Genomic DNA, 27,927 nt, shown 5'->3' on the forward strand with positions numbered 1-27,927 from the left:
GACATAATGTCATGGCTGTCTTGAGTTTCCAATAATTTCTACAACTCTTATTTTTTTGTGATAGAGTGATTGGAGCACATACTTGTTTGTCACAAAAAACATTCATGAAGTTTGGTTCTTTTATGAATTTATTATGGGTCTACTGAAAATGTGACCAAATCTGCTGGGTCAAAAGTATACATACAGCAACATACATTATCAATTTTGGTGATGTAGAAAAGTTACAATCAAATCAAATTAGCTTCATGGCATGGCCTCTTAACTTCATGTGAGTGATTATGATTGACGACACCTGTTGACTTCTCTGAGCCCATTTAAATAGGGCTCATGTGATGCAGTCATTAGGCTCGGTTACAAACGCGTCAATGGGAAAGTCAAAGGAACTCAGCACAGATCTGAAAAAACGAATCATTGACTTGAACAAGTCAGGAAAGTCACTTGGAGCCATTTCAAAGCAGCTTAAGGTCCCAAGAGCAACTGTGCAGACAATTGTTCGTAAGTATAAAGTGCATGGCACAGTTATGTCACTGCCACGATCAGGAAGAAAACGCAAGCTATCACCTGCTGCTGAGAGAAAATTGGTCAGGATGATCAAGAGTCAACCGAGAACCACCAAAAAGCAGGTCTGCAATGAATTGGAAGCTGCTGGAACACAGGTGTCAGTGTCCACAGTCAAGCGTGTTTTGCATCGCCATGGACTGAGAGGCTACCATGCAAGAAGGAAGCCCTTGCTCCAGAAGCAACACCTTAAGGCTCGTCTAAAGTTTGCTGCTGATCACATGGACAAAGATAAGACCTTCTGGAGGAAAGTTCTGTGGTCAGATGAAACAAAAATTGAGCTGTTTGGCCACAATACCCAGCAATATGTTTGGAGGAGAAAAGGTGAGGCCTTTAATCCCAGGAACACCATGCCTACCATCAAGCATGGTGGTGGTAGTATTATGCTCTGGGCCTGTTTTGCTGCCAATGGAACTGGTGCTTTACAGAGAGTAAATGGGACAATGAAAAAGGAGGATTACCTCCAAATTCTTCAGGACAACCTAAAATCATCAGCCCAAAGGTTGGGTCTTGGGCGCAGTTGGGTGTTCCAACAGGACAATGACCCCAAACACACGTCAAAAGTGGTAAAGGAATAAATCAGGCTAGAATTAAGGTTTTAGAATGGCCTTCCCAAAGTCCTGACTTAAACCCCATTGAGAACATGTGGACAATGCTGAAGAAACAAGTCCATGTCAGAAAACCAACAAATTTAGCTGAACTGCACCAATTTTGTCAAGAGGAGTGGTCAAAAATTCAACCAGAAGCTTGTGGATGGCTACCAAAAGCGCCTTCTTGCAGTGAAACTTGCCAAGGGACATGTAACCAAATATTAACATTGCTGTATGTATACTTTTGACCCAGCAGATTTGGTCACATTTTCAGTAGACCCATAATAAATTCATGAAAGAACCAAACTTCATGAATGTTTTTTGTGACAAACAAGTATGTGCTCTAATCACTCTATCACAAAAAAATAAGAGTTGTAGAAATTATTGGAAACTCAAGACAGTCTTGACATTATGTCCTTTACAAGTGTATGTAAACTTTTGACCACAACTGTATATATATGTATGTATATATATATATGTATGTATATATATATACAGACAGACAGAGACACACACACACACTTACATAAGCAAGGATGGTTGACCACTTTGTTTTTATTGATTTAGACATCGTCGCAAAATTTTGGGAATCATGGTTGTATGTATGTACCGCGGCAACATTGTACCATGAAATTTGAAGATATGAACCACGAACTGCACTTTCATGATTCATTTTCTTTGTTTTATTAAATTTTTTCAGAACTTAAAGGATAATACAATAACAACAAAAATGAATAAATTCTTCTAAATGTTTTATATTTGCATTTCCATTACAAAGTCATACCGTGATTATATTCGTCCTCAGTGAGAAGTAAAAAAGTTTCCAACGTTGCAAAAACAAAAAACAAAAAACAAGATATTTCATTTTATACATCATATGGTGAATATATCGATCGGCCCTCATTGAGTAGTCATAAATGTTTACAATATGTCAAAAAAATACATATGCATTTGGATAGTAAAGTATTTAATACAGTGAGTCTATTTGCAGATAGTAGTTATCCATGTAAACAAGACTGATTACACTGGTTCTCAGTGAGTATTCATAAATGTTTACAACATTACAAAGAAAATAAAAAATACAAATAATTTCTTAACAAAACCGCACACTGCTTATATTGGTCCTCATTTGTCTCATAGTCATAAATGTTCATGAAATTGCGAAAAAAAATCATTCCATTTGTGACATTTTTCATTTTCATAGATTGATTGTATTTGCCAAAAGTGAGTACTTAAAAAGTTGACCACAATACGAATAAAAAATTGCATTTTCATAACAAAGTAAGTTGTAAAGAAAAAAAAATGATTTCATAAAGCTCAACACTCATTTTACGGGTCCTCAGTGATTGGTCATAAATGTTCACAAAATTGTTGATAAAAAGACTGCTCTACACTAAAGAGTCAAAGTAAAACCTTTTCATTTTAGAATATTTTTTAACAGTCATTATTATGCTCGACCTGTTTAACAAAATATGCTGTTGTTCTGTTCACAGTATTGTCCAAGATCACAATATGGTAACCGCCTTTTTAACATGTCAAATATGACATATCTGTTTTGAATTCCTAGTTCACATATGCCTCTACTTTGTCGAGAAGCTCAGATGCCTTGCTCAGTGCCAACATTTCATTCTCTGATTTGAACTGTCCGTTTGGAATATGGGGGAATGGATGGCAGTTGGGATACTGAGTCTTTTTGCTGTCTACTCCCAGCATCTTCAGATTTTCCACAATTTGGGGTAGAACTTTCAGTTGGGCGTTATAAAGGGAAACTCGCACAGCTAGGGCCGAAATGGAAGTGCTGTTGGGATGTTGGCCATGTCTTTTATACTCAGCAGCTATGAGAGCCTTTTCCACTACTTGATGGACTTTGAACAGACACCACTCTGTGCTGCCCCCACCTGCGTCTTTGTAAGCTGCATTTAGATCACAGCGAGCCTGTCTACACCAGCGCTGGGCCTCTTCTCTGTTCGGCCTCGGGACATTTTCATTATGGTTCCAAAAGTTGTAGGACTGGTGGGCTCTATAGAATCTCTCCCGACCGTTTCTGTGTCGCCTGGCCTCCTGATTCCATTGATCATAGAAGCCTCTGAAATCTGAGTTTCCCCTTGAAGAAGACGAACCTGCAGTCCTGCCATTGCCATTGTTGAGCTCATTAATTCGATACAGCAAGTACTGGTGTGCCTCAGTTGCAAGTGATTGGCAGTCAAGGTTTTTGTCAGGGTGACATCTCAGGTACAGTCGTCGGATGGCTTTTTCCCTTTCCTCTTGAGGAAGAGTCCAGATCTCTGCCAAACGCTTGTCAATTTCCCTTTTAGCCTCTTCAATAGAGGTGGGTAAGGATCCCGTGGATGAGTAACTTGTAGTTGATGACTGGGCACAATGTGGCCCAGCTCCTGCTAGTGGCTCCAGGTCCATGCAAGATGCTTCAGCAGATGTGCAAGTCCTCCCTTTTGTTTTCTTTTGTCTTTTAATCTGATACAGGTCAAGACAACTGACTTCAATAGGCTCATCTTCTCCAATATCTATTTTGTACCGCTGTGAATATGGTCCAGAGTGCCCAGGCAGTTCTTCGACAATAACTGCATAAATGTACTTGTTGTTCGTGCTGTAGCCAACATATTCCCCCTCTTCCAAGTTGTTGAGCAAGTTCATGTCTAAGAAATCGTGCCATTCCTCTGGAATATCTGTTCCAGGTGCTGGTTGTTGACTGACACTTTCAGTTTCAGCACTGTCACGGATACCATATTTAGCCAGAGTTTTCCTAACGTCTTGCAGGTTATCACACATGAGAAGTTTCCCAAGAGCCAATAGGTGAATTGATGCAAATCTGTTACCAAGGAGAGCATTAATCTCATTTGTCAATGTCATATTGACGTCAGTTATCACCTTTGGAGACATGTCATTGTTGTGTTTTAAGTAAAAGATGCAACCTTGTTGCCCTCTTTTGACAAACACATCAGTTTCGGTGGCAGTTTTGTGTAGTGGCTCTCTTCCCAGCCAAAGCTTTGTTTCCAGGCGATTGCAGCAAACAATCTGAATACTGCCAAAAGTCTCCCTGCACATCTCAGAAGCTTCTTCTTGTGTTATTTCTCCATGTGACTGCGCTCTGATGAGACAAATTAATCCATGTCTAAATGCTCCTGAGGACAGATGTCTGTCAAACCATCCATAGAATTCACAGTCAGTTTCAAGCTCACATAGCTGCATATGTGATTCCACTAATTTCTCCTCAGTGAACTGAGACAACATTTTAGGCTGAAATTTCTGAGGCAGCAACTTCACCAACCGATGATGCTCATAGATGTCACGGCCTAAATGACATTCACTGAGATTCTCAAGCAACAGGAACTTATTCTCCAGTGCGTCTTCCAACCTTTTGGTCTCAAATGTTGTGTCGTTATAGTAGAGCGTGCATGATGGGTATAATTTACCATCTCTTGCAGGAAGATACAACGTCTTTACATCATCAACATGGGAATGATTTCCTTGAGATTTGCTTAACTGAAAAAACTGATGAACAGCACGTTTCACAGTTTTCTGTTGGTTTGGGTTTAGTTGTGGTTTATCACAGGAATCGGCATAAACTGCTGCCAGAACATTACAATACTGCACTGCAGTAGGGTTGTCCTTTACACCAATTTTCTTGAAAAAGTCTGCGAAAATGACATCCTGGGGAGAAATGTTGTACAAATACGGCCTGAACTCGCAATCATAGGGGACTGAAAGACACACATCATCAGGCCTCACAAGCTCTATGTCTTTTTCAACCAACATAACAGGAAGATCAGCCAGTGCTCGGCCTTCAAACCTGTTTGCTTGCAGGTAGGCATACGCACTGCGAAACACATTAGCACGGGTTTTGATCAACTGGTCAGTTTTACAGGGTGACTGACAGATGTTGCTCATGTTACTGGTTACACAGCTTGAAGGTGGTTGTTCGTGAGCTCCTGCATTTTTCATCATCGTCATGAGCCTCGGTGACTTATAAACTGGCAGATGTATGATTGGCATTGAAGACCAGATCAGTTCTTGATGCCTGGGATCGCTTTCGATCAAAGATCCTCCAATATTAACAGCAGGACTGTCAGCAGCAAATGGCTGGTGGTAGTTGCACAGTTCTTTTCTAATGTTCACAGGGAAAATGAACTTGATGTCAGCTATGCTCTTCAGCAAGTTTTCCTCTTTGTTATTGTGGTTGTCTATCATAGCCAAAGCTGCTGTGAAAACCAATGATGATTTCTCTCTCAATGATTCATACTGACAGTTTCCCTTTGCTTCTTTTTCTATCTGGCATGCAAAATTTATGATGTCATCTTTTGACACAACATGCTTCATTCCAAGTTCTCTGAGTAGCTTTTTTGGTTGCTTTGGTGTTGGTAGAGTTTCTCCACACAACTCAGTCCAAAATGTCTGTGGCACAAAATCTCTCTTTGGGCAGTATTTTCTTGTACAGCTCGACACTTTCGTCAAAGTAGTACGATGCTGTCTCCAATCTGCCTTGAGAACTGCGAATCAGCTTGACTGTCTTCAGTGAGGAGATGATTTTGTCCTTATACTTACAATAATTGAGATTGCATTGTAATGACAGTAACAGTTTGAGGCATTGAAGCAGCTGGCTCTCTGTGAGTCTGTGTACAATGGGAAGAATGAACGTCATGAAATACTCCAAATCCGTGAGGATTTCGATCTTCAACATTTGTGACAGAGTGCAGTTCTCTAGATTGTACTGGAGAAAAATGCTGTTGCTGTTGGGCAGACTGAACAAGTCTGAATAGCTCATTGAGAATGTAGTGTCGAGAATAAATACCTCTTTAGGTCCATCAATTCTCACTCCGTTACCATGTATTGTTTTAAATAATGGTAAGGATTTGAGCTTTCTCTGATAGTCTTGTTTGTCTTTGGTCTTGGATACTCCATCCTGCAGGAAACACTGAAGCCGTTTCATCTCTCCAGTGGAAAGCTGGGAAAACTCTGCATGTTTAATTTTGTAGACTTGGTCCAACACAGAGCTTTTATCATTCACATCCATAAGTTCAGGGTGTAGAAGTGAATGAACATGATGTCGGTCTACATGTATCTCAGAGAAGAATACAATGTCAAGCTTCATGAAACCAAGTTTGAAGAGGATGCCTGATATGTCCCTTTCTGACGGGAAGTGAATCACGTTCGGCATTTCCTTCATTGTTGTCAGGAAGTGTTTGTTGTTTAACCTCGGACACACAACAGGTAAAATGCAGCTGTCATGGAAGAGCTGCCTCACATCACTCAATGTCAGACTTTGTACACCATCACTGGATATTGCAGGATTAATATAGCTTGTCAAGAACTTCCAAAGTAATCTGAACCATTTCAAAGCTCTCTCATTTTGGAGATGAAGACCACTTTGTGGATCGACTTCACAGATCTCAAGATGACGCTCAACTGCATGCTTCAGATATTTCACTGCATAGGGTACTGTTAAACCTTTGACAAGATTGAAAGTTTGCAGAACACGAGTGTGGACTTGGTTGGTTTCATAATCGACAAACTGGTCCTCGCAGCCCAAGAATAGACTCTCATATGCTGATATCAGCTTGGGAGTGTTAGAGTCAAACACTCTGAGAACCTTGTCTCTGGTTAGAAGAAGTGGGAGTCCATTGAGTAAACTGGTACTGTCCTTGGTGACCTTTTTCAAGCCTGTTTCAAACTCCTTTAAGCAAAAACTCAAGAGTTTTGAGCATCTTGTTTCATCTCTGATCAGAGTGGCAGTGATAGGCAGGGGTAAATCCTTATCTGTTTTTGTTGGGTCATTGAGAGGCTTTTCTCTCAGGAAAGTCTGAACAGTTGAAGGATTCACAACTTTTACTGTCACACCAGCAGATTTGAAACTGTTCCAAACTTTCTGCATTTTAATGGAAAAAGGAACCAATGTCATTCCAAGTTCTTCCAAAATCGGAACAATCTCTTCACATTCTGGGTGTGTCAGGTAAGGTGCCTTAGTTGATTCAGTTTCTCTGACATTACACCAGTCAAACGAGGACTCCTTAAACTCAAAGTTTCTAAAGACACGTGTTGAACTCCTCAACACTGGAATCACGTTTAGGCCTCTTTCGCTGATTGATCTGTATACCTCATGTATCATGTCATGCCAATCCTGACCAACATCTTTGGACACAGTTGGCCAAAAACACAAGTAGGAGCTACTTAAGTATGACTCTATCTGTGCAGAAGAGACTTTCTTATCTGCAACTTTAAGGCTGATGTGATGGAGGACATCTGCATACAGTGGAGCAATGACATTCAGTTTCAAAGATACATTCCAGTTAGATTTTAAACTTTGACCATCTTCTTTCCAAAGGCTTCTTCTGGCAGAATCTACCTCAAAGTTTGCATTGACGTGCACTGGCAGTCCAGTTTTCCCTGGCAAAGGAAGTGTACAAAAGGCTTCTCCACTGAAATTTGTGTGGCTATATGGTGCTGGGACCCTTTGAGCTCACAGGCGCTGCTATTGCTGCATGAGGAAGTTTGTCTGATAGTCTTATTTGTCTTTCCCCACTGTTTTTGAATGAGCCAAACTGTTCTGCAATGATCCAGTTACTTTGTCTTTTATCTGAGGTTGAAATCACAGTTCCGTAAATGGCCTTGTGTGGTGTTACTGGTCTGTGAGATTGTAGTGCATTTTGTTGAAGTTTTACGAAAGCATCTTTTCCTTCTCTGGTGGTTTGTGTGATATTTTTTTCAACCATGAAGATGGATTCTAGAGTCCCTGAATGTTCATTAATCTCATGGACTTCTATTTTGCAGATGTTTTTTAGAAACATAATTAGTCCTTCAGGATCTTCAGAAATGGCAGAGCAGAGACTTTTCATGTCATGGTCAGTGACTTCCTGCTTTGATATTTTAGAACTTTTTGCCATGGCCTCCGTCCTCAGAGGTAATCTGAACATGGTGCCCTCTTCAAGAGAAAATTTGTCAGGAAGAAAGGATTTGTACACATCCATGTACATGTTCTTGAAATTGTCACGTAGTTCATAGCCAATGCCAGCTGGTGCTTTGTCTGAATGACTTTCAATGTATTTCTGATTTGGATCAGAAATGCAGAGTAATTCATCTCCAGTGAGGATTGAGGGGCAGTCAGTGAGATGGTAAACAGAGTTGAATCCCACTCCGTATTTTCCTATTTTTCCTGGAGAGTTGTGCTTTCCTCCTTCTCCCAGCTGTTGAATGCCAGTCAGGTCTGCTTTAGAAAACACTTTGTTGTTGAAGACACAGAGTGCTGGACCCTGCAGATGGTTCCATTTCTTCCCAAAAGTTTTTCCTTTGCCTTGCTGTCGTTTGTCCCAAACAAAGTGAATCTCTGTTGCCTCTGCATCATCAGCATTTTGAATAAGCTCTTTAAGGATATCCTTCTTTGATGGATAGGCGGAAATGATGTTTTTAATTCGAACAGTTAGTTGTTCCTGCTGTTCAAACTGAAAAGCAAATGGTGAAATGTTCTCCACTACATGGTTTTGCAGAGTATGATGTCTGGTAGTTTTGATTCCAAAACGGCGAGCCATAACACGTGGAATCTTCTCATGGCATAATGTGATACCTGAAGCAACTGGCATCCATGGGCTGTCATTGTAGAACATCTCACTTGCAGGTTGTAAAACACCATGTTCATTGGCTATGAGACAGTCACCCTGTTGTTTTCTCTTTGGCCTCATAAATCCCTGTGTTTAAAATTGTGAGGCAAATTGACAGATCACTCTTTGGCAGGGGCTTGTTGCCATGTTGAGAGTGCAATTCCTGGAGCACAGCTTGAAACTGACGGACTGTGAAATATTTTTTAATACCCACACTTTCCCAGAGCGTCCTGAAAGCAGCGAAAGCAGGTGGAAGTACATAGAGATAGGGTTTTGCTTCAAATTGTTCATTTCAGCTACACGATTCACATTTACAAATGTATTGCCAACAAAAATGAATGGGAATGAATTCGCCCTCTCAGAAATAAAATTTGAATTCCCAGAATAACTGAGCCAATGATCCAGAAACCTATAGCATTCATGTGCTATTTTGAGAAGCATTGGTCTGTCAATGGATTGAGATTTCCTGCATGCTTCTTGCAGCTGCTGAAGTACTGTCTCAAGCTTCGGACAGTCATTAACTCCCAAGATTTGTAGGACTGGATCAGTGTCATGTATTTTCACACTAGTATGATCCAGCACTGGTTGTGTCATGTTAACAAGTAGGGACCATTTGTCACTAAAAATATCAGTGGGCCTTTCAAGTGTTACTTTTCTGTCCTTTTTTGTATCTCCAGGGGAAAATGCTGGAAGAAGTTTAGTTGTCCTGAGTGTTTCCCAGTGGAGAGAGTCTTCATCATTCAGGTGATCCTTCATAAGGTCAAGAAGGCACTTTAACTGGCCATATGCTTTCTTTTTGTCAGTTCTCCAGGTTTTGGCACTTGTGCCTGCCTTCTCTGTGATGTCTGCCAATGGGAGATGATCATTTGCCATTCCAAGTTCCAACAAGCGCTGAATCCTTTTTGGCGAGCAAAAGTCATTTTTTGTACCACCAAGCAAGCGCCCCTCTTCTGGTTCAAAAAGACAAGCCACTTTCCCTGATGGATTCACAAGTTTCTTGATGTACTGGAGCTGTCCGCCTTTTGCGGGGATGCATGCATAGGAGACTAGAAGTTTATCAATTTTCTTGATGTTAAGGTCAATAGCATGCAGCACAAGAGTATCTCTACTTTCAGCATCCATGGTACCAAGGTTGTTAAACACTGCTTCTTGGTAAAACTTCTCCCAGTTCCATGTTCTATTCTGCAAAACCTTTTCTAGACCCGCCTGTTTGAAGCTATTTCTCAACCGAAGTGGTAGAGGGACAATGTGGTTGGGTGCTTTTGCATATTTCTTGCATACCTGCATTGCAAGTGTACTGATATCTTTATTCTCTTCAATGCTCTCGTGTAGAAATATGGCATTGTCCATTGAGCACCAATGTTCTCCATCACTTAAGATCTCTGGACCAATGGAGTGCTGGGCAATAACGGAATAAAATGCATCCACCAAAGGCTTGAACATTTCACTCACTTTCTCTCTATCAGGCCAGAACGTGTGATAGTTGTAATTTTCCAGTTGGTCGTTTTCATACATTTCCTTCAGTACCATCAGCACAGTAACATATGCTGTCACCACAGGATCCTGAAGAAGGGCTTTGTTCCATTTGTGTTTCACTCCAGTCTCCCACAGACCTTTTCGGTTGCTTGTCACAGCAAATGTTCCATTCACATTGACTGGAAGACCTGTGTGAATGGAAAGAGGAAGGAAGCTAAATGCCTGTCCAACAAGATCTGTTTGTAATGAGGCCAGGTTACCAGTTTTTGGATCATTTTGCAAAGGTACAGCAATCCCCCCGATGGGCAAAGAGAAACTGGCTTTCTTATTTTCTTGAAGGGCCATTTCTAAAGAATGATGTGTCCCAAAGCAGTTGTACAGGAGCCAGGAATGGACTTCAGTAACACCAGATTGCTGATTGGTTATTTGTACAATGTTGACTGTGCAGCAGTCAATGACGTCTTTGCATTTTTCATTAAGTTTCATCAATGATTTCTCAGCTTGACGCTGCTTTGACACATTGGTTTCATCAGGAATCTTCATTGTGCTCAGAGTGGTTTTGGAGACAGTTATGATGGTTTCTATTTCGTCTTCTCTTGGCGGAGTTGATGCATCCTTTGAGATACTTTGCAGAGATAATGTATTGATGTGCTTCAGAAACAGCAGATGAGTTTGTGAATTCTCAGTAAAGTGCTGTTGAAAAGTGACAATATTGTGGTCATGAAACACCTTTGTGCATATTTCTGACTTCAGAGCCTCTTTTTCAGTTCGGAAAGGTAGTTTGATGAGAGTGCCTGGATAGGGTTTGGGGGAACATTTTTTGGTGAAGTTACAATCAAAAATGCGTTCATATGGTCCAAACTGACCAGGAAAACAATGGAAAAGTCGCTGTTGAGCGAGACTCAGCTTGATTCCTGGATTTGTTTTATGTTTGATGTGCTTCTTGAGGTGAGTAACATTTGGATCAAGGATGAGAAGACTGTTGCCACTGAGGATAGAAGGCACATCTGTCACATGATACACAGTATTGAATCCAAGTCCAAACTTTCCAATTTTTTCCACCTTGTTTTCTTTTGAGGCAGCACCAACTCTGACGATATTTGCCCAATCTTCAGCTGTGAACTGCTCATTATTAAATGCCCAAAGACAAGGTCCCTGACAAAGGTTCATGTCAGGGTCAATGAGACTTTCAGGGGCATAGCTGTGCACTCTGAAATCCACCAAGAACTTACAGGTTTCTGCCCCAGCATCCTCAGCATTTTGTATAAGCTCTTTGAAGATGTCACTTTCTTCATCATACTCTTTAAGAATATTTTTAATCCTTGTTGTTATTGGTTCAGATTGACCCCACAAATTCTCTATCACTTTTTCAGGTGGCAGTAGGCGTTTGAGACCAAGTTTGCTGGTAACTCTGTCACTGAAATTTCCCACCAGAGGCATGACATGCCCAACAATGTCCTCATTCATAAAATGCCTTATTTCATCTGGACAGAAAAAACACATTTCCTGAGATTCTTCATTGCAGTGTTTTTTGTCATCAAAGGACTTAGCACATGGAACCCATTTTAGCATTTTCAGGCAATGGAGCTGATCATGAGAACAATTTGACAGCAGATCATTAGTATCCAACATTTTCAAGAGTACCTCAGCCCTTTCGAGAGCCTGAGATTGAGAGTCATCATCCAGTTGGTCAATCAGTGTGGCGGCATGCAATAAGTGCTCAGGTGACACATCCACTTCTTTATTTAGCAATCCAAGATCAGTTAGACTTTTAAGCATCTCCGATGTTTCAGTGTATACAGGTGGGGGAAAGAAATCTGACTCAAAAATGACTTTGAAACATGGAATTGTTGGATCAAAAAAACTTGAGGTCTTTTTCAGCTCTCCATTGACTTCAATGAAGCTTAAGTCCTTACATTTGCATTTCAAGTTCTGGTTTTGAGAGAAAAGGACAGCACCGTGCTGTAAAATCCAAGTCATAATTTTCTCAGTGTTTTCTTTTTTGCATACTCCCCTCTCAATACAGTCGATGAGGAGAGTGGCTGCTTCAGCTGTGTCCAAGAGTTTAACTTTGAGCAGTTGTAACAGCCTGCGATCAGCCTCAGTTGCACACTGCACAACTGAATCAGGCATAGGGAACTCCGTTGGTACTGTAAGACCAGAAATGAGGAGCACAGCTTGCTTTGATTGAGCTGTGACACATGAGCCTTTCATGGTTTGAAACAGAGGCAACTTTGAGAGAAAATCTTTCTCAGTGACTGAAAGAGAATCCAGACGAGAGAGATAATCTTTCAGTTCTTCTCTTGCACTATGAGAGGCAGTCTTGAGTTCTCTGATGAGATCCTGAGAATCTAAATTCACAAAGACTTTCATGACACTTCTCGGAGATGGACAAAGCACATAAGAGTCTAAGTCTTCATGCTTGAGCCACTCGTTGCCTCTCACCACTGTGCCACCTACTATGTTAACCAACTGAGCTATTTGTTCTGGCAAGTCAATCTGTTTGCTTTTCTGAAAAATGAGAGTTGTGTTTTGCTGTAGTCTTGCTAGTGATACAGGCTGACTGCCAGACAGGGGAGTGACTGGTATCAATGGCATTCCAGTAAATTTACTTAACTCTTTGAAGTGAGTATTGAGAAATGTCCAGAATTCTTGGAGCCAGTCCAAAGGTGGAAGTTGACTGTTCCCGACATCCCAGGTCACAAGCCCTGTCCCCATCTGCTTCCAGTCCTGTGGCAAATACCTCCTCGCATATTCGGCCACCTGGTCTGCATCAATGTTGATGACCTTGAATAGATCTGAAAAAGATTTATGAAAAATACACACATAAATACATGTATATATAGTGTGAAAACATGCTAATTTAATTTCCTGTATTCTATGAAGTGACTTACTTTTTCTGGCCAGTTCTTTCAGGTGGGTCCTGCAGGCTAGACTGAGATCATCTTGGATGAAGAGGTGCTGACAGCATGGTAGCAAGACTCTGCACAAAGGACAAACTTGTGAATTAGGCATGCAACATAAACATTTGCATATAATTTTAGTCTACATTAAGTGACCAAATATAGATGGTCTTTTTAAAATAAAAAATAACAATGAGTTGATCTGTATTAATGATACTAAGAATGGATTTGGACAAAGTCTGAGCCACATGTGATTCTGCCCAGACAGATGAACTTGACAACAACAAGTTTATAAACATAGTAAAGCATTTAGCAGCCTAAATAAGAGTCAAACCAAAACGTCTTTGTCGCCACATGGTGCATCCCTCCATATTAGCAGATGGGCCAAACTAAAAACTCAAAGCACATGTCAAATAAATATATCCGAAAGATGGTATGAATTAAGGGTGTCGCGATCGAAATTAAGTCACAATCTTGAACTTCGAATTAAAAAATGGGATCGTCGATGCTCCGACGCCCCCACGTCATGTCCGGTCAGCTTGCCAAGCAGAAAAAAACACACGTGTTGAAGTGCTGCGAGTCAACCTCCTCTGACTTAGCTACTAGCTAAGCCAGCCAAACGATAGCATGGTGTTAGACCATTCCTGTTCGGCTCCCGGACCGTGGTCGGGAAGCACAGGGGAGATGATTTCCCCCAGGGCCGAAGTTTGTGTTTACCTTCGGGGTGAAACACTTTCACGTGTTAAGCTGGTCGGGTAATAATACCAGTAATATCATACAGGGAGCTTTGCTGTATCTGGAGGAGCCGTCGCCTTTATTCACAGGCAAACTGCAGACTATATTGTACACTTTATTGCTGTCGCTACTCTTTTCGCTTCTCTTTCCTCTCCAATTCACTGTCCGCACGTACGCACGCTCCCTCACGCTCGCTCGCCCACTCACACCTTACGCACACACACCTCATGCACCGCCCTGAAAGGGGCTACGCCACCCTTACAACAATGGCAACTGCAGATGCAGGAGACCCATCGACAAAACTTGAACCCCCTCCTCTTTCACTGAAGTCGCCGGTCTGGAAATATTTTGGATTTCCAGTGAGTTATGTTGACAACGTTCGCGTTGACGACAAATAGCCACAGTTTGCAAGCTCTGCAGAAACTAGATGGCAGGTTATTTTCTTTAAGTTTCCAATTGACTGAAGATATAAGTTATTGTTACATTATGTTGTTAATAAATGTTTTACATTTGACAATGTAGTGTGGCGCATTGCCAACAAAGGTCAGATATTATATTGCATAAAAGTCTAGTCTAAAAATGGTACAGCAACCTGTGCTTTAAAAAAAAGAATGTAAAAATTGAGAATCGAATCGTGACCTTAGAATCGAAAATGTAATCGAATCGAGGATTTGGAGAATCGTGACACCTCTAGTATGAATCATCCATCTTTATAAATGTCAATGGGTGACATTATGTCGATATTGTGTTTGGAGCCTGCATCACTGCCCCAAAGTGGCCATTAATTCAGTTGATGAAATGTGTGTTGGAAGCTGAAATTGAACAATATTAATAATTTACTTCATTAGCTACATAATACACGTTAGTAACTGTCCGCAGCTATAACATAAACACCAATAAAAAATGATCCCCCTCAAATCAACAGCTTCTTGCACAGGGATTGTAGATTATTCAGAGGGCAAGTTAAAGAAGTTGTTTACAACTACTAGAAATTTCAGCATCCACCACATTGTTTGGTCTTCATATTTCTTCATAATCAGTAGTGATTATACAGTAGTAGGGATGTCCCGATCAGGTTTTTTTTTACCCTGATCCAAGTCCTTTAATATTTAGTAATCCCGATACCGAGTCCCGATCCGATACTTATATCTATATATATTATAACTAATATTTTCCTGGATAATACAGCTGCATTAAGAAAAATGTACCTGCATCCAAGCTGTTCCTTAACAGGTTTTTTTTTTATCTTGTTGAAACAAAGTATATACTTAAATATGCTATTGCAACATTGGCCTACCATCTGCCTTGCGTTACCAGGTGAGTCTGTGACAGACCACGCTTGGTACCTCCATATCATCCAGTGCTTTTTTCATATTCCTTACATGTCACGTAAAATGACGTGGACGTGTTGCTTGTCTATTTCCCACGCGTTCAGCATCTCCTCGATTGCCTGTTTTACATGCTCTGCTGTATAAGACCCACAAAACTAGTGTGTGTACCGGCACGTTGTAACTCAAAAGTGGAATAAATGTAATGTAATGCTGAGATGATAGGGCATACTGGGGATTTATAAACTCCAGGTGACGAAGAAAACCCTGATCCTCTACCACAGAGATGAGCTGGTTATCCAGGGCAATGAATTCAATTACCTTCTCCGTAATATTTTATCGTATCATATGAGTAATATTAAATGCAGCTCTTTTGTTACCCCCTCGTAAAACAGTCATGTTGCATTTGTTACATGTCACCATTGGACTGCTTTCGCTTTCTAATTTAAAATATTTCCACACTGCAGTGATTTTATCCACAGGTTTGCCAGAGTAACGTTACGCACGCGTGTGAGTTCGGCCACCAATTGTACTCCGATGTAAAAAAAAAAAATCGGTCCATGTTAAAAATCGCCCATATCAGACATCCCTATACAGTAGGAATACTCATGGTAAAATCAGTAAAAAATATATTATTTGTCTTATGTACTACAAAGTTTTAAATAAGAAAAAACAGTCCAAATGCCATTTTTTGCCAATATAGATATACTATAAGCCCAAAATGGTCATAGTGAACAAACCAGATGCCCTTTATTTCCAATAGTACTTACACCTTTATTTTCTATCTGGAGGATAAGGCCAAAAATGAAAACCCTACCTTGGAAATTCATGGCTGTCGATTAGAGCAGTGTCCTCGTCTCTGTCACTGAAAGATCTGAAAGAGCCATCGTTTAGTGGAAGCATCTGAAGACCCTCGAGATCTCTGTATTTTTCATCACTTAAAATGTACTCCAAAAGACAAAGCTTGTCGTCTTTAGGCATGTTGTGTGTGCCAATCCTGCGGAGAATGTCTCTTACAAAAGTTGGAGTCACATGTTTTAGGATGTTGGGGTGTGGATAGGCCTCATGTATAGCTCTTGCAACACTATCTGGTAAGGTGACAAGGTTTTCTCCACAGGAAACCAAAGTCCTTTTGATGGCGGCCAATGTATCTGGGCTTGTTGGACCGTTACAGGGGAACACAGCTTCTGACGGAGTGACAAACATTCTTTCATCCTTGGTAAGAGAAAGGACAGCCACATTCTCTCTGAATAAGTGTCCGAGAACATCCAGAGCAACCGCATACCATTTGTCTTTGTGTGTTATCTGGCTGATATCTGGCCACAGATCGTACACAGAGGGGGCAGGCAGAATAGATTCTTGGGCAAGTTTGATGGCATCTTGAATGATGATGAGGTATGCCTGTGGCAGCACCTCCTTCATCAGCAATTCATTCCAGATGGCGTGTTCATCATGTTTCTGGTCTTCCTCTTGCCACTTGATGTGTCTTCTGTTGTCTGTGAGGCCAAAGCATGCGTTGACATAAACTGGGAGTCCTGTCTTGTTGGATTCATTGTTTGGGAGGGGGAGAAAGCAGCTCAGTCTACTTTCCTGACAGTCTCTCTTCTCACCACAAGGGAATGCCAAGTCAACTTGAGGGAAAAACTTCAAATTTTCTGCCAGTGAATCAAGTTTTTCTACCTTGCCTTCTTTCATGGTGCACGTTGTCACAAGCCACTTTGTTTCTTTGTGGTCTTCTGAGGTGAGGGTTATTGATTTGAACTTTGTTGAAGCCTCAACGACTGACTCATCTTCTGACTCCAACACGACATCTGTGTGGATTGAGGATTTCACTTCAAGTCTGGTGTTAACAGTGCCATCTACGCTGACATGTATCAAGGACACAGAAGTCACATTTTTCAGGAACAGGAGACTCAAGTCTGCATCAGCAATGAAGCTTTCAAAAAGATCAACCACCCTATTAGAGTCATAGAGATTGTTTGAAATATCTGATGCCTTGCTGCGCAAGGGGAATCTGAAAATTGTCCCATCGAACTGCTGATCCTCCTTGATGACTTTTGCCCATTCTTGTCTGCTCACAAGTGAAAATATATCTCGAAAGGGTTGGAACTGATCGTGCATCGTCGTCAGAGCATCTTGGTGTTCTGGATCATCCAAAAACCAACGAAAGCCTCCCTCCCTTTTTCCAAATATTTTTTCTTGGGGGTCCATGAGACCAAGGGACCCTGAACTGAATATGCATGGCACATCTGTGAATAAAGGCAAAAAGATATTGTCCAATTAGTTTACTACAAAGATTTACTGCAGGTTAATTAAACTGAGACTATTACATGCATGTGTGGTAAATGTGCATTGTTTCACCTGTTATGTGGTAAACTGAGTTGAAGCCAATTCCAAACCTCCCGACTTTGTTTGGGTCATCACGCTTGACACTCCTCCCTGCACTCTGAATTCCCTCCCAGTCCTCATCAGTGAATGCTGCATTGTTGTAGGCGTAGAGAGCGGGACCTTTGCAAAAACAAACAAAGAGTACCAAAGAATCAGTGAAGTATATTCTAGAGACTAGGGTTAGGCAATTGGAAAAAAATATATCGAGTCCATCTTCTGTTCATATTGTTAGGAAATTTTTTTGGCCGATTGACAACATTTTTATTTTGCTAATTCAATTGTCGGCTTTTGAAGATTGAGTGAGCGCTACTTCTCTGCGACCAGTGTTGGGGCTCGTTTCTCAAAAAAGTAATATATTACACATTACTCTCAAAAATAGTAATGCCTTACATTACATGATCACTCCCTGAAGAAAGTAATTAGTTACATTCCTCGTTACATTACTCATTACATTCATGTTGCTCCACGGTTCCTTGGCAACAAGCTTTGTGTGTGCGTGCTGTCTCTGTAGGTGCTTTGTTAAGTTTGAGGAAGTGTTAGCAGTGGTAGAGAGAAGTTTCCAACACAGGCAAAGTGTGCACCTTACAGTCAAGTTATTTTCCTTACGTTCAACAAATTCAAAGTTATGTTTGTATCTCCAACTGTCAAAAGTGGCTTTACGCAGCGGGGGGACTTCAGGCAAGTCGCATGCAGCAGCATGTTCTGCTCCTGTTGATGACGCTACCATTGTTATCCCATCTCCCCTTGCGGGTGGCGACTAACCAATCGGTGATGGTGAAAGATACCTCATGCCAAACCCCAACCAATCACTGTTCCATTATCGATTGTCTTTCAGCAAGTTACCACAGTACCAGACAGGCCAGTGGTGGCAGAAAAGAGGTACTGAGGACAAACGACATATCTTTATAATCCCTAATGTTTCAAAAATAAACTTTTGAGCTCTCCTCTAATTCGGCCCTGCCTCTCTCCATCAGAACTCTATAGCGCACAGCAAGTGTCAGTCCACAAACAGCGGCTCTATGTCTGTGCTCCAGTATTTTCACATATTACTCTGTGAATTAAGGGTTTATTCTGACCAAAGTTGGTGATTGTTAGGACACACTAATCAGAATGGTTTCAGTTGTATTATTTTTTTATTATCATTTCTATCATGTTTCAATAAAGTGTGTTTTACAATGAGTTAAAAAGGTAAGAATGTTCATTTTAGGTCCAGTGAAAGACAGAAATTTGAGTCAGGTGTATGATTGTATTTTTCTGTTAGAAAAGGAAAATAAGAATGGATGGGGGCTAGGGTTGCCCGATAAATTGAATGTTCGATAAACAAGGGCCAATAAGCCCTGGATACTAGGGCCAATCAGATGAAGCCCCAGCTAGCCGTAACTGTTTATTTGGCTGAGGACATGATACCTGTTAACACAGTGACCAAAGATGGCTTTGTGAGTTTGGCAAAAAAGTTGGACCGAAGATACCAGACTCCATCACAGAATTATTTTAGCCAAGTCGCCATTCCAAAAATGTACGACACATGCAGGGAGACAGTGGAATCAGGACTAGGTCAAGTAGAACACTACGCATGTACCACAGATCTTTGGTCCAGTCGAACAACAGAGCCCTACATCAGCCTCACTGTACACTTTCTGGACCAACACTTTGAACTAAAAACGCGGTGTCTACAGGCAGCCTACTTCCCCGGAGAACACGTTGCATGTACACTACGTGAGGCCTTGGCCAGCTGGCATTACTTGAGGAGTAGCTAGTTTGCATCAACACCGACAACAGGACAGAAAGGCCACCAAACTCAACCACTGGGTTAAACTTGAGTGTTTTGGCCATAGGCTGCATCTTGCCATCGGTAAGTGTAAATGAATTAATTATTTGCTTTACGTGGCCGTATTGTAATCTATTGCAGTATTTTGCAACCCAAACAACAGACCGGATAATTAATTGAGATGATTTATGTATGCCCATTTTATTACTTAACGTTAATGTTATTGTTGTCAATTGCATATAGCCAAATATTGTCTGAAGATTAATGATTTGAATATATATCAATAATTATTGATTTGAAAAAAAAAAAAAATACCAAAAGGCAATGCGTACATCTAAAAATGAGACTTATAATCGTAGTTTATTTTTCCCCCCACTGCATGGTCAGCTCTTAAAATAGCCTTTTGGCTTATTGAATTACAGAATTACAGAATTTAAATGTGCACTATCCCTGTCACATAAACTAATAAACTAAATAATGGACGGCACACTGTTTAGTAAATACTTGAGCTAGTATTGCTTTCGTCAACGAAAATTATGACTAAATATCGTCGTCAACGAACCTTTATCATGTGACGTAAACGAGACGAGACGCAACATAAATGGTGGTCATGTGACGAAAACTATAATCAAATATATAATGCAATATTGTTGATGAATAAAAACAGGAATAAATGTGGTTTACAAAATAAAAACTAAAATATCTCTTAATTTACGTTGACCAAAACGAGATGAGACGTAATGTTATAACGTTATTTCGTCTCACTATTATTATCATTTTGCAATATTTCTGTTTCCTGAGTCTCAATTCAGGGGCTGCATCAGGTTGCACTGCGAAGACGCAGGCGACGTCACTTCCTCAATCCCCCACTCGCACGGCATTATTTAGAAGATGCAGCTGCGGTGGGTTAACGTTAATGACAACTCAAGACACAAAGTTAAGTCTGACACAAAGAAAGAGACCGATGGCCGGCCAGCCGGGGTTTGGTGTTTCCCCGGTGTCCTCCTGTCAATCTAAACCCGGACAGTTTATAATCATATGGATGCTGTTATAATGTGGTGTGATTGAGATCCTGACCCACTAAACATCCTGGAAAGTGACAAAGTTACGTTTTTCTCTCTAAATTATATAATTACATAATCGTCATCAGTAAACTGGAAGCTGTCTGACTCACTCGTGCGGACGGAGGCTATTTTTCGGGGGAAAGTTCACTGAAGTCTCGGTCCGAAGGGCTGACCGCTGCGGTGATTTGTTTTCATCACAAACACTCGGTGAGTTAAAGTTTTTTTTGCCGGTGACAGACTCTGTTTTTAGGGCAGAAACATGACGAAGAGTCTGTAGGACAGACAGGAGGACAGATGCTTCTCCGTGAACATAACAGTCGGTCAGCCGTGTGTGTGTGTGTGTGTGTGTGTGTGTGTGTGTGTGTGTGAGAACAAAACAAAACAAAACTAGGAAAACATAAAAAATACAAACAAAAAAGAAAATAAATAGAAAAAAGAATAATTAATAATAACATGAGGTGTGTGTGTGTGTGCCTGCTGTTACCAAATGACAAAGGCCTATAGGTGAGAGGGGAGGAGGGTACACATAGCAAATGCAATGCAAGTACACTGATAGAAACTGCATTACTAAAAGGAGACCAAAGTACAATTTTCATTAACTAAAACTAGACGAAAATAGTCGAGGATAATTCTGACTAAAATAAGACTAAAATGCTCAGACTTTTAGTCGACTGAAACTTGACAAGACTAAAAAGAGTATGAACGTGACTAAAACTAATAAAAACTCAAATGACAGTTTGACACAAAAACTAGACTAAAACTAAAATTAGAACAAGCTGCCAAAAACAACACTAACTTGGGCTTGACATCCAGCTAACATTTTTACATTATCTTCGTGCCTCCCCTGGGGAGCGCCAGAGTTTTAGGGGATTTACATTGAGAACCTGCACATGGGACAAGTTTGCCTTCATGGCTTTTTGGCAGAAACTTTTTGGATAGGGAAGGCAAACTTGTCCCACATGCTCTGTGTTGTTTTGTATGTAACCGATTGATTTGGAGCTCATGCCTACAACTAAATGTCACATAATGGTAGTCGGTCTCTCTCATAGTCCCTGATTCATTACTTTGTGATTATTACAAAATTGTTATATTGTGCAGTAAGGTAACAATGATTACTGGTAGATTCTAATATTTTTTTCATTTCTTCTGTACAAAAAATGCTGTTGCCCGTGCTGCTGGGCTTTGCAAAAAATTGGTGGGACATTTCTCCCACAGCTGGAAGCAGAAGATGGCCCTGAAAGAAGCACAACAGGAGCACAACCTCCCAGAGCACTCATTCATCACATGTTGCTCAACCAGGTGGGGTTCGAGGCAAAAAATAATGGAGAGGGTAATGGAGCAGCAGCGGGCCATATGTGAAGTCCTCTTGGCAGACTTAAAAACAAGGCATCAGGTTCCCTCCTGGCAGGACCTAGATGTACTTGAGTCTGTAGACCTGGCATCACACCCTTTGCAAGAATTTACTGATGCTCTTTTCCGGGAAAGCTATGTGAGAGTTTCGTACGTGAAACCAGTCCTTCCTCTCTTAAAGACATCAGTTCTTACCGAAAAGGAAGATGACACCGATTTAACCAAGACCATTAAAGTGAGAATCCTGGAATACATGAATACTAGAGATGGGATTTATGGCTCTTTGAGGGGAGCCGGATCTTGGTGAGCCGTTCCTTTCAAAGAGCCGTTCAAAAAACTGGCTCATTTGACTGATTTTTAAATTTATTACGTTTTAAGAAGCCAGCCTGGTGGTAACTCATTTTATCTTGGAAATAATCACTGGGAGGTATGATGGGGTGAGATCTGGAACAAAGCTGTCCTCCTCCCAATTAAGACCGCTGCAGCTGCTCTGCTCTCCGAGGCAGGGGCAGTCACCTGTTTCTGTTTTTTTTTTAGTTTTTTTTTTTTTAGCAAAGGCAGCGTGCACAACTCAGGTGGCATCATGCTACATTTGCATATCTAATAAGCACCGTGCAGCTGGGCTGCACTCCTCCCCATGTAACTTCTCTGTATTGCTCAGGAGAGGAGCAAAGGAGGAGCTCACAGTGATATAAAAAAAAAGAATGGTTCTCAGCTGCGACTCGGATCCCATCGTTCATGTTAACGAGCCGTTCAACAGAATCGGTTCGTTCGTGAACGTCACAACACTAATGAATAAAAAGTATGATGACCCAGCAGCACAGGAACTTCTGGACACTGCATCATTCATGGACCCCAGGTTCAAGGTCAGCTACATCAGCAGCGAAAAAGTCCAAGACATCAAGACCAGGGTGATGTCAGAAATGAAGGAAACAGCACGGAAGGTAATTAGGTTATACATTTTAATGACATGATGAGCACTGGTGGGATAAGATGTCACATACTGTAATCAGATGGTGCTACTTGCTGTCTCCCACAGTGGAAACTGCACCAGGTCACCGACATAAGGTTGAGCAAACTAGCTCAGAGGTATTTTTGTATACCTGCCATTAGTTCACCCTCGTAGAGTCTCTTCAGCACATCAGGGAATGTGGTAACATGTCAATGTACATGTCTGAAACCTAACAAACTTAATATGCTATTTTTGTTGGCCAATTAACTTCCGTTAAGGGAATAACTCAGGTTGTAACTTGCCCTAAAGGGTAGATATTTTTTCCTGATTTTATTTTCTCTTGATTTAGTGGGCTGGCCTACTCTATTTCAGTTTTCTCCCTCATACTATAGACCTCTGCACCTTGTTAGGCAGAGTCAAGGGCCTTGATGATTGTGATGGGAGACATTACAGTTAATTTAAAGTGCCAGAAATTTATATTTATTTAAAGTTGTTTCCCCCTGGATTTTTTATTTATTTCAATTCTGCATGGTAAGAGATGTTTTGGTTGAGTTTACAAGAAAATAGTTTAAAGGGAGCAGGGGAAATGAAACTTTAATTTCATATAGTTATAATGTCTTATTTAAATTAATGTCTTATTTAAATTAATGTTCTGCTTAATTGGTTGGGTATTCATGTGCAGTTTGTTTAATAAAAGCATGTTCAAAATAATTCATTTGATTTCTTTATTCAGTGGGCATTGGCTATTCAATGTTTGGGGTCTATGTTAGCAGTGTACCTATTAATGCAGAGACACTATTATTAACTGTGTAGTTAATAATTTCCAAACTTCAATATTTGTTTATTTATTGCAGGTAATATCGTCATCGAATAATGAACAGTGTTATCGCAAATAGCAGATTTTCCTCATATCGTGGAGGCCTAATGGGGGCTGTTTGGAAATTCTTAAGGATAAATGTTCAGCATATCAGACTGCCACCATATCAACTGATCATGAGAGCCAAAATAATAATTTTTTGTAATCTACTGTAATGCCGAAACTTCAGCTAAAACTTTCCACACATGTTCTCTCTTGCCAACCACCCTGGACTTTAAAAGGAAACTAACAAGAAAATAAGCTGAACAAACTAAATCTCAAAAGAAGGCCAGCCAAATAACAAACTCTGGATGCTGAAATTCTTCAAAAAAAAAGAAGAAAAAAGAATTGCAAGTGAAGAAAGCTAGAAGACACCCTAGCATAATAAAAAACTACCTAGTGTTATCGGGTTACATCACATTTGCTCTTGCTGCCTATTCTATGATCTATTTGTATCAAAAAATACATTGTTAAAAATACAAGGAAAAATGCTAATCTCTGAATTTCCCGCATACCTTGGTATTCTCCCAGTTCATCAGTCCACAGGCTCTCAGTCCCATAGCGTCTCTCATCATGGATGAAAATCACTTCTGTGGCTTGAGCGTCATCTGCATTTTGAATCAGCTCCTGTTGACAAACACCCAAACAACCATCAACAGAGCATAGCAGACCAAAGCTAAAATTCTAGGATTTCCATTCTGCACTGCAATCACTGTGCCAACCTTCAAAGGTAAAGTTAAAGCTCCAGCATACTTTAATCCAACCCCACAGTAATTATCAATTATGTTGCCTAACCTTCAGAATTTGTCCTCCATCAGGATAGCGACGTAGATTATCTTTCAGGTAGTCAATGAAGGGCGGTGCTGTTGCCCCAAAAGACGTTCTGAAAAAGAAAATAAAGAAATAGTAGAAACAAGGGTTAAAATTCAAATCAAGAGAAGGTGACTCATCAAGAAGCAGTTAAAGGCGGAAGAGCTGGGATGTTCACAAGTATACTGTATGTGACTTTGCTCTCTATAAAAGCTGACTTGCTTGAATATAAATTTGGACTCTTACAGTGTCAGGTGATAACTAGTTAGTTACATAGGCAAATAGTTAAAGGGAGCAATATTTAAGAATTTTTGTTCGAAAGATTTTAAATGAAACATAATAAACAAATTAACAAAAGTGATCAACAGAATGTGAAGAAATAAGAATCTATACAACATATTAAAGACATCTATGTGTTACGTAGTAGATATCTACTGAATTTAGCAGCTAACCAGCAGCCTACTCCTATTCTTTCACAAAACCACTCTGAGCTCCAAGTTCGGACTGCTAGCTGCATGGCTAACTGAGCTAACTAACCAAGAGTCCCTGCAGTTAGCAGTAGGGGTGGGAGAAATAATTGATTCTTAGATGCATCGTTATGCAGATGTGGATGATTCAGAATTGATTTACAAAAGTCAAAAATCGATTTTCAAAATGTTAATTGACAACATAATGTTGACGGAACGCAAGAGGCGGAACTCGTAATTGCCAAGTGCAGCGCCCCGACAGTCGATGCACATAACAAAAAAACATGACATGGCTGACCGCAACAATCCACCCTCTGCTTTAAAAGCAAGCATGTGGAAGCATGATGCATGTGTCACTGCACACATGTATTTCTCTCACAAAGCAAACTTCATTAATTTCATAGTGTTTCTGCTTGTTAATACTACGATTCAACAGCTTCTACAGAAAGATTCTCTAGGTTAATGTGGCACACACTCAACAATAACAACCTGTAAATTATGATGGTCAAACATTAATAACAAGAATAGAATTCACAGATGATTTTTTTGTATAAATTTTATAAGTTTATTAAGAAATCAGTGTCGGTAAGTCAAATATTGCTTCAGTGCATAACTCAGGTATTACAACCTCCCTCAATTGCCCTCAAAATAAAAGCAAAACACGAGCTGGTCTGCCTCTTCCTGCCATCATTTATCACATCAAAGTAAAAATAGACTGAGATGAATCTCACCGAGTCTTTTTCTTCGTACTCATCCTGCCTGGGTTGGATGCTGTAAGAGAGTGAAGGGTGTTGTCACAAAATCACTGCAGAACAAACTTCTACTTTCATCCACATCAAACTCAAATTAAATCAGTGTAGTCGCTGGCAATAACTGTAAGGTAACATAGAACTGTGAAGCCTGAACACATAAAAGTTGATAAAATACCTCATAAATACATCAGTGCAGCAGAGCATTTGTTTTAATGCTATAAAATGTATAGATCTATATAATCAAACATTATTGCATAGTGTATGTACTGTACTGTGCTGGCTGCGTCATCATGATTTTAGTGGTGCAAAACTCAAGCTTTTAACTGATAGTTCCAAATTTCTTCATCAGTAAATTATAAATATTTTCTTAACATGAACAAAAGCACTAACCCTGTGTAGGCAACGTAATTATTTCTCAATTAATTGTTTACTTGAATGCGTATTTGAATTAATATATTACCAGACCATAGATGCACAGGTGTAAACTGTTCTCTAGTCTTTTATTACAGAGACACTTGATGAAAATTAAGTTTGACAACTTCAAGACTGATTTAAACAGATATTTTTGCTGAGGTGCTTTTGAGGAAATGAGAAACTGCTGCTCGCAAGACTTCCGGACTCTTCTGAAACCTGCTCTAGTGCATGCTCAGTTTTCCAGTTTTATGAATTGCCTGTCTCATCGAAGTAGTCCATACTTTTCTCCAGAATGCAGTTGTCTCACATGCGAGAAAGTGCAGAACAGTCAGAACAATCAGTTATTAACTTGTGCTTGACTAAGTTGTTTAACATTCTGCCATGAATTTGATTTTGCCACCTCACCTGTACCTTTCATACTGATAGACTAACCAACTTCTCTTATACTGTAACAGTATGAGAGCAGTGTTATTGTTGGCTAAAGTTCCTCTTACCCCAACCTGGCAGGAACTGAGGCTTGCAACACCCCTACACTTATGGTCTGGGGCAGAGCAATGTCGACTACCTAAGCAGGAAATGCTCAAACTTTGATCATCTGCTCTTGAAATAAATGCTGGCCTGTAAACTGTGGCAGGATATTATGCAAGATTTACCTTGGATAGTATTTTGTGTTACTCTGAACTTTTTTGGTAAATTTCAACACAACATATGAAGGAGTATTTTCTCAATCAATCACATTTTATTGGTTCAAAGTTTTACAATTAAAAATGTAAATTGGCTGAGGCAAAAACTTACTTCCAGGCTGTCAAAATAAATGTTCCTTATGCGGCTATCCATCCTATACATGCCTACTTAACATACATGCATGTTAGTTGTCTCAGTCAGGGTTGATGATTGAGACAATAATTAATATCAATACATTTAAAATAAATAATAATAATAAACAACATTTACACAGTAGTTAAATCACATTACCTCAGTCATGTTTGTGGAGGAGTCACATCAGTCCCAGACAAACTAAAGGGCGTTACACAGGTGTACTGTTTATAAAGGCTGCTGATGGTCCAATCACAAAAGCACACGTCGTTTCCAATAACATTATTGCCCGTTACTCTCGCTTTCCTCCGAATTCAGGTGCCAGTTTGTACTAAACGAAACTTAAGGAGACAGCGGCATTAAAGCACTGCGGTAATGTGAGCCGCTGTCTGATTTTCGTTGCGCCTGAACTAGAGTAAATAGGGTAAGCATGGTCCTAAAGCAAAGTGAAGGTCCTAAAAGATACATATAGCTTACGTGCTTTTGCTGATATGAGATCTTTATTTTTTATTTATTTATTATTTCAGGAATACAAGCAATACAATTCCACATCGCAATCTTTCGGAGGAGAAAAATAAAAAAATAAAAACAAAACAGAAAAGGGGGATTCATACAAAGTATACATGGTAAAAAAAATAAAATAAAAAATATTATCCAATCGTCTCGCAAGACCATGAAAATACAAAAGGAAAAAGAGGCAAGCCAAAACATAAAGAAGTACTTTTCAAAACAGTAGGAGGATTTGAACCTTCTTTTAAGAAATTCTGCAACTGGGTAGATCTTATTAATGACCTTAAAATGATTTATTTGACCTTAGGGGAAATAGGCCATTTAATAAATTTCGAATGTTCCTTTTCCATAGTAGAAGTTTTCATATCAGGAACTTGTACATACAGCCCTCTATTATAATCATGAAACAATTTGGATTTCAGAGCAGCAATAATAAACTTATTGTTAAACTTTGTCTCATTTAACTCCCATTCATTAATGGCCAATTTCAGCAATACTGATTTATTATTTGAGTACATTAAGGTTTTTTGGATTAATTGAATTAGCAATACAGGGATCGCTTTGCAAATCTTGATATACCTGA

General features: G+C 40.0%; 4 protein-coding genes across 5 annotated transcripts; all 4 read right to left on the minus strand.

Annotated features, from left to right (window-relative positions):
* Positions 1-1,683: 1,683 nt before the first annotated feature.
* On the minus strand, positions 1,684-5,506 carry LOC115588572 (sacsin-like). Its single transcript, XM_030429244.1, has one exon. The coding sequence runs from the start codon at positions 5,481-5,483 to the stop codon at positions 2,712-2,714; it is 2,772 nt and encodes a 923-aa protein (XP_030285104.1). The 5' UTR covers positions 5,484-5,506; the 3' UTR covers positions 1,684-2,711.
* Positions 5,507-5,525: 19 nt separating this feature from the next.
* Positions 5,526-7,175, minus strand: LOC115588573 (sacsin-like). The gene has a single exon (XM_030429245.1). It carries the CDS (start codon positions 7,060-7,062, stop codon positions 5,545-5,547), a length of 1,518 nt encoding a protein of 505 aa, XP_030285105.1. The 5' UTR covers positions 7,063-7,175; the 3' UTR covers positions 5,526-5,544.
* A 307-nt stretch (positions 7,176-7,482) lies between these two features.
* Positions 7,483-8,833, minus strand: LOC115588577 (sacsin-like). The gene has a single exon (XM_030429249.1). The coding sequence runs from the start codon at positions 8,759-8,761 to the stop codon at positions 7,595-7,597; it is 1,167 nt and encodes a 388-aa protein (XP_030285109.1). The 5' UTR covers positions 8,762-8,833; the 3' UTR covers positions 7,483-7,594.
* Positions 8,818-27,619, minus strand: LOC115588570 (sacsin-like). Of its 2 annotated transcripts, XM_030429241.1 has the most exons (8): positions 26,994-27,619; positions 25,584-25,623; positions 24,371-24,458; positions 24,091-24,202; positions 17,559-17,705; positions 16,015-17,446; positions 13,126-13,214; positions 8,818-13,029 (listed from the first exon to the last, which is right to left on the minus strand). In XM_030429241.1, exons 2-8 carry the CDS (start codon positions 25,604-25,606, stop codon positions 8,849-8,851), a joined length of 6,072 nt encoding a protein of 2,023 aa, XP_030285101.1. In that variant the 5' UTR covers positions 25,607-25,623; positions 26,994-27,619; the 3' UTR covers positions 8,818-8,848. The 2 variants fall into 2 exon arrangements, with proteins under 2 accessions (XP_030285101.1, XP_030285103.1); XM_030429243.1 differs by lacking the exons at positions 8,818-13,029; positions 13,126-13,214 and having other exon boundaries at positions 15,952-17,446.
* Positions 27,620-27,927: the final 308 nt, after the last annotated feature.

Source organism: Sparus aurata, chromosome 9 (assembly GCF_900880675.1).
Source record: "Sparus aurata chromosome 9, fSpaAur1.1, whole genome shotgun sequence".
Classification (NCBI taxonomy): domain Eukaryota; kingdom Metazoa; phylum Chordata; class Actinopteri; order Spariformes; family Sparidae; genus Sparus; species Sparus aurata.

Coding starts and splice junctions, on each gene's coding strand:
- LOC115588573 (XM_030429245.1), bottom strand. CDS start 7,062: ATGACATTGGTTCCTTTTTCCATTAAAATGCAGAAAGTTTGGAACAGT.
- LOC115588572 (XM_030429244.1), bottom strand. CDS start 5,483: ATGAAGCATGTTGTGTCAAAAGATGACATCATAAATTTTGCATGCCAG.
- LOC115588577 (XM_030429249.1), bottom strand. CDS start 8,761: ATGTTCTACAATGACAGCCCATGGATGCCAGTTGCTTCAGGTATCACA.
- LOC115588570 (XM_030429241.1), bottom strand. CDS start 25,606: ATGAGTACGAAGAAAAAGACTCG. Junction 17,447..17,558: donor CTCAGTTTACCACATAACAG/GTGAAACAATGC, acceptor CTTTATTCACAG/ATGTGCCATGCATATTCAGT. Junction 13,030..13,125: donor GAAAGAACTGGCCAGAAAAA/GTAAGTCACTTC, acceptor AATCTTTTTCAG/ATCTATTCAAGGTCATCAAC.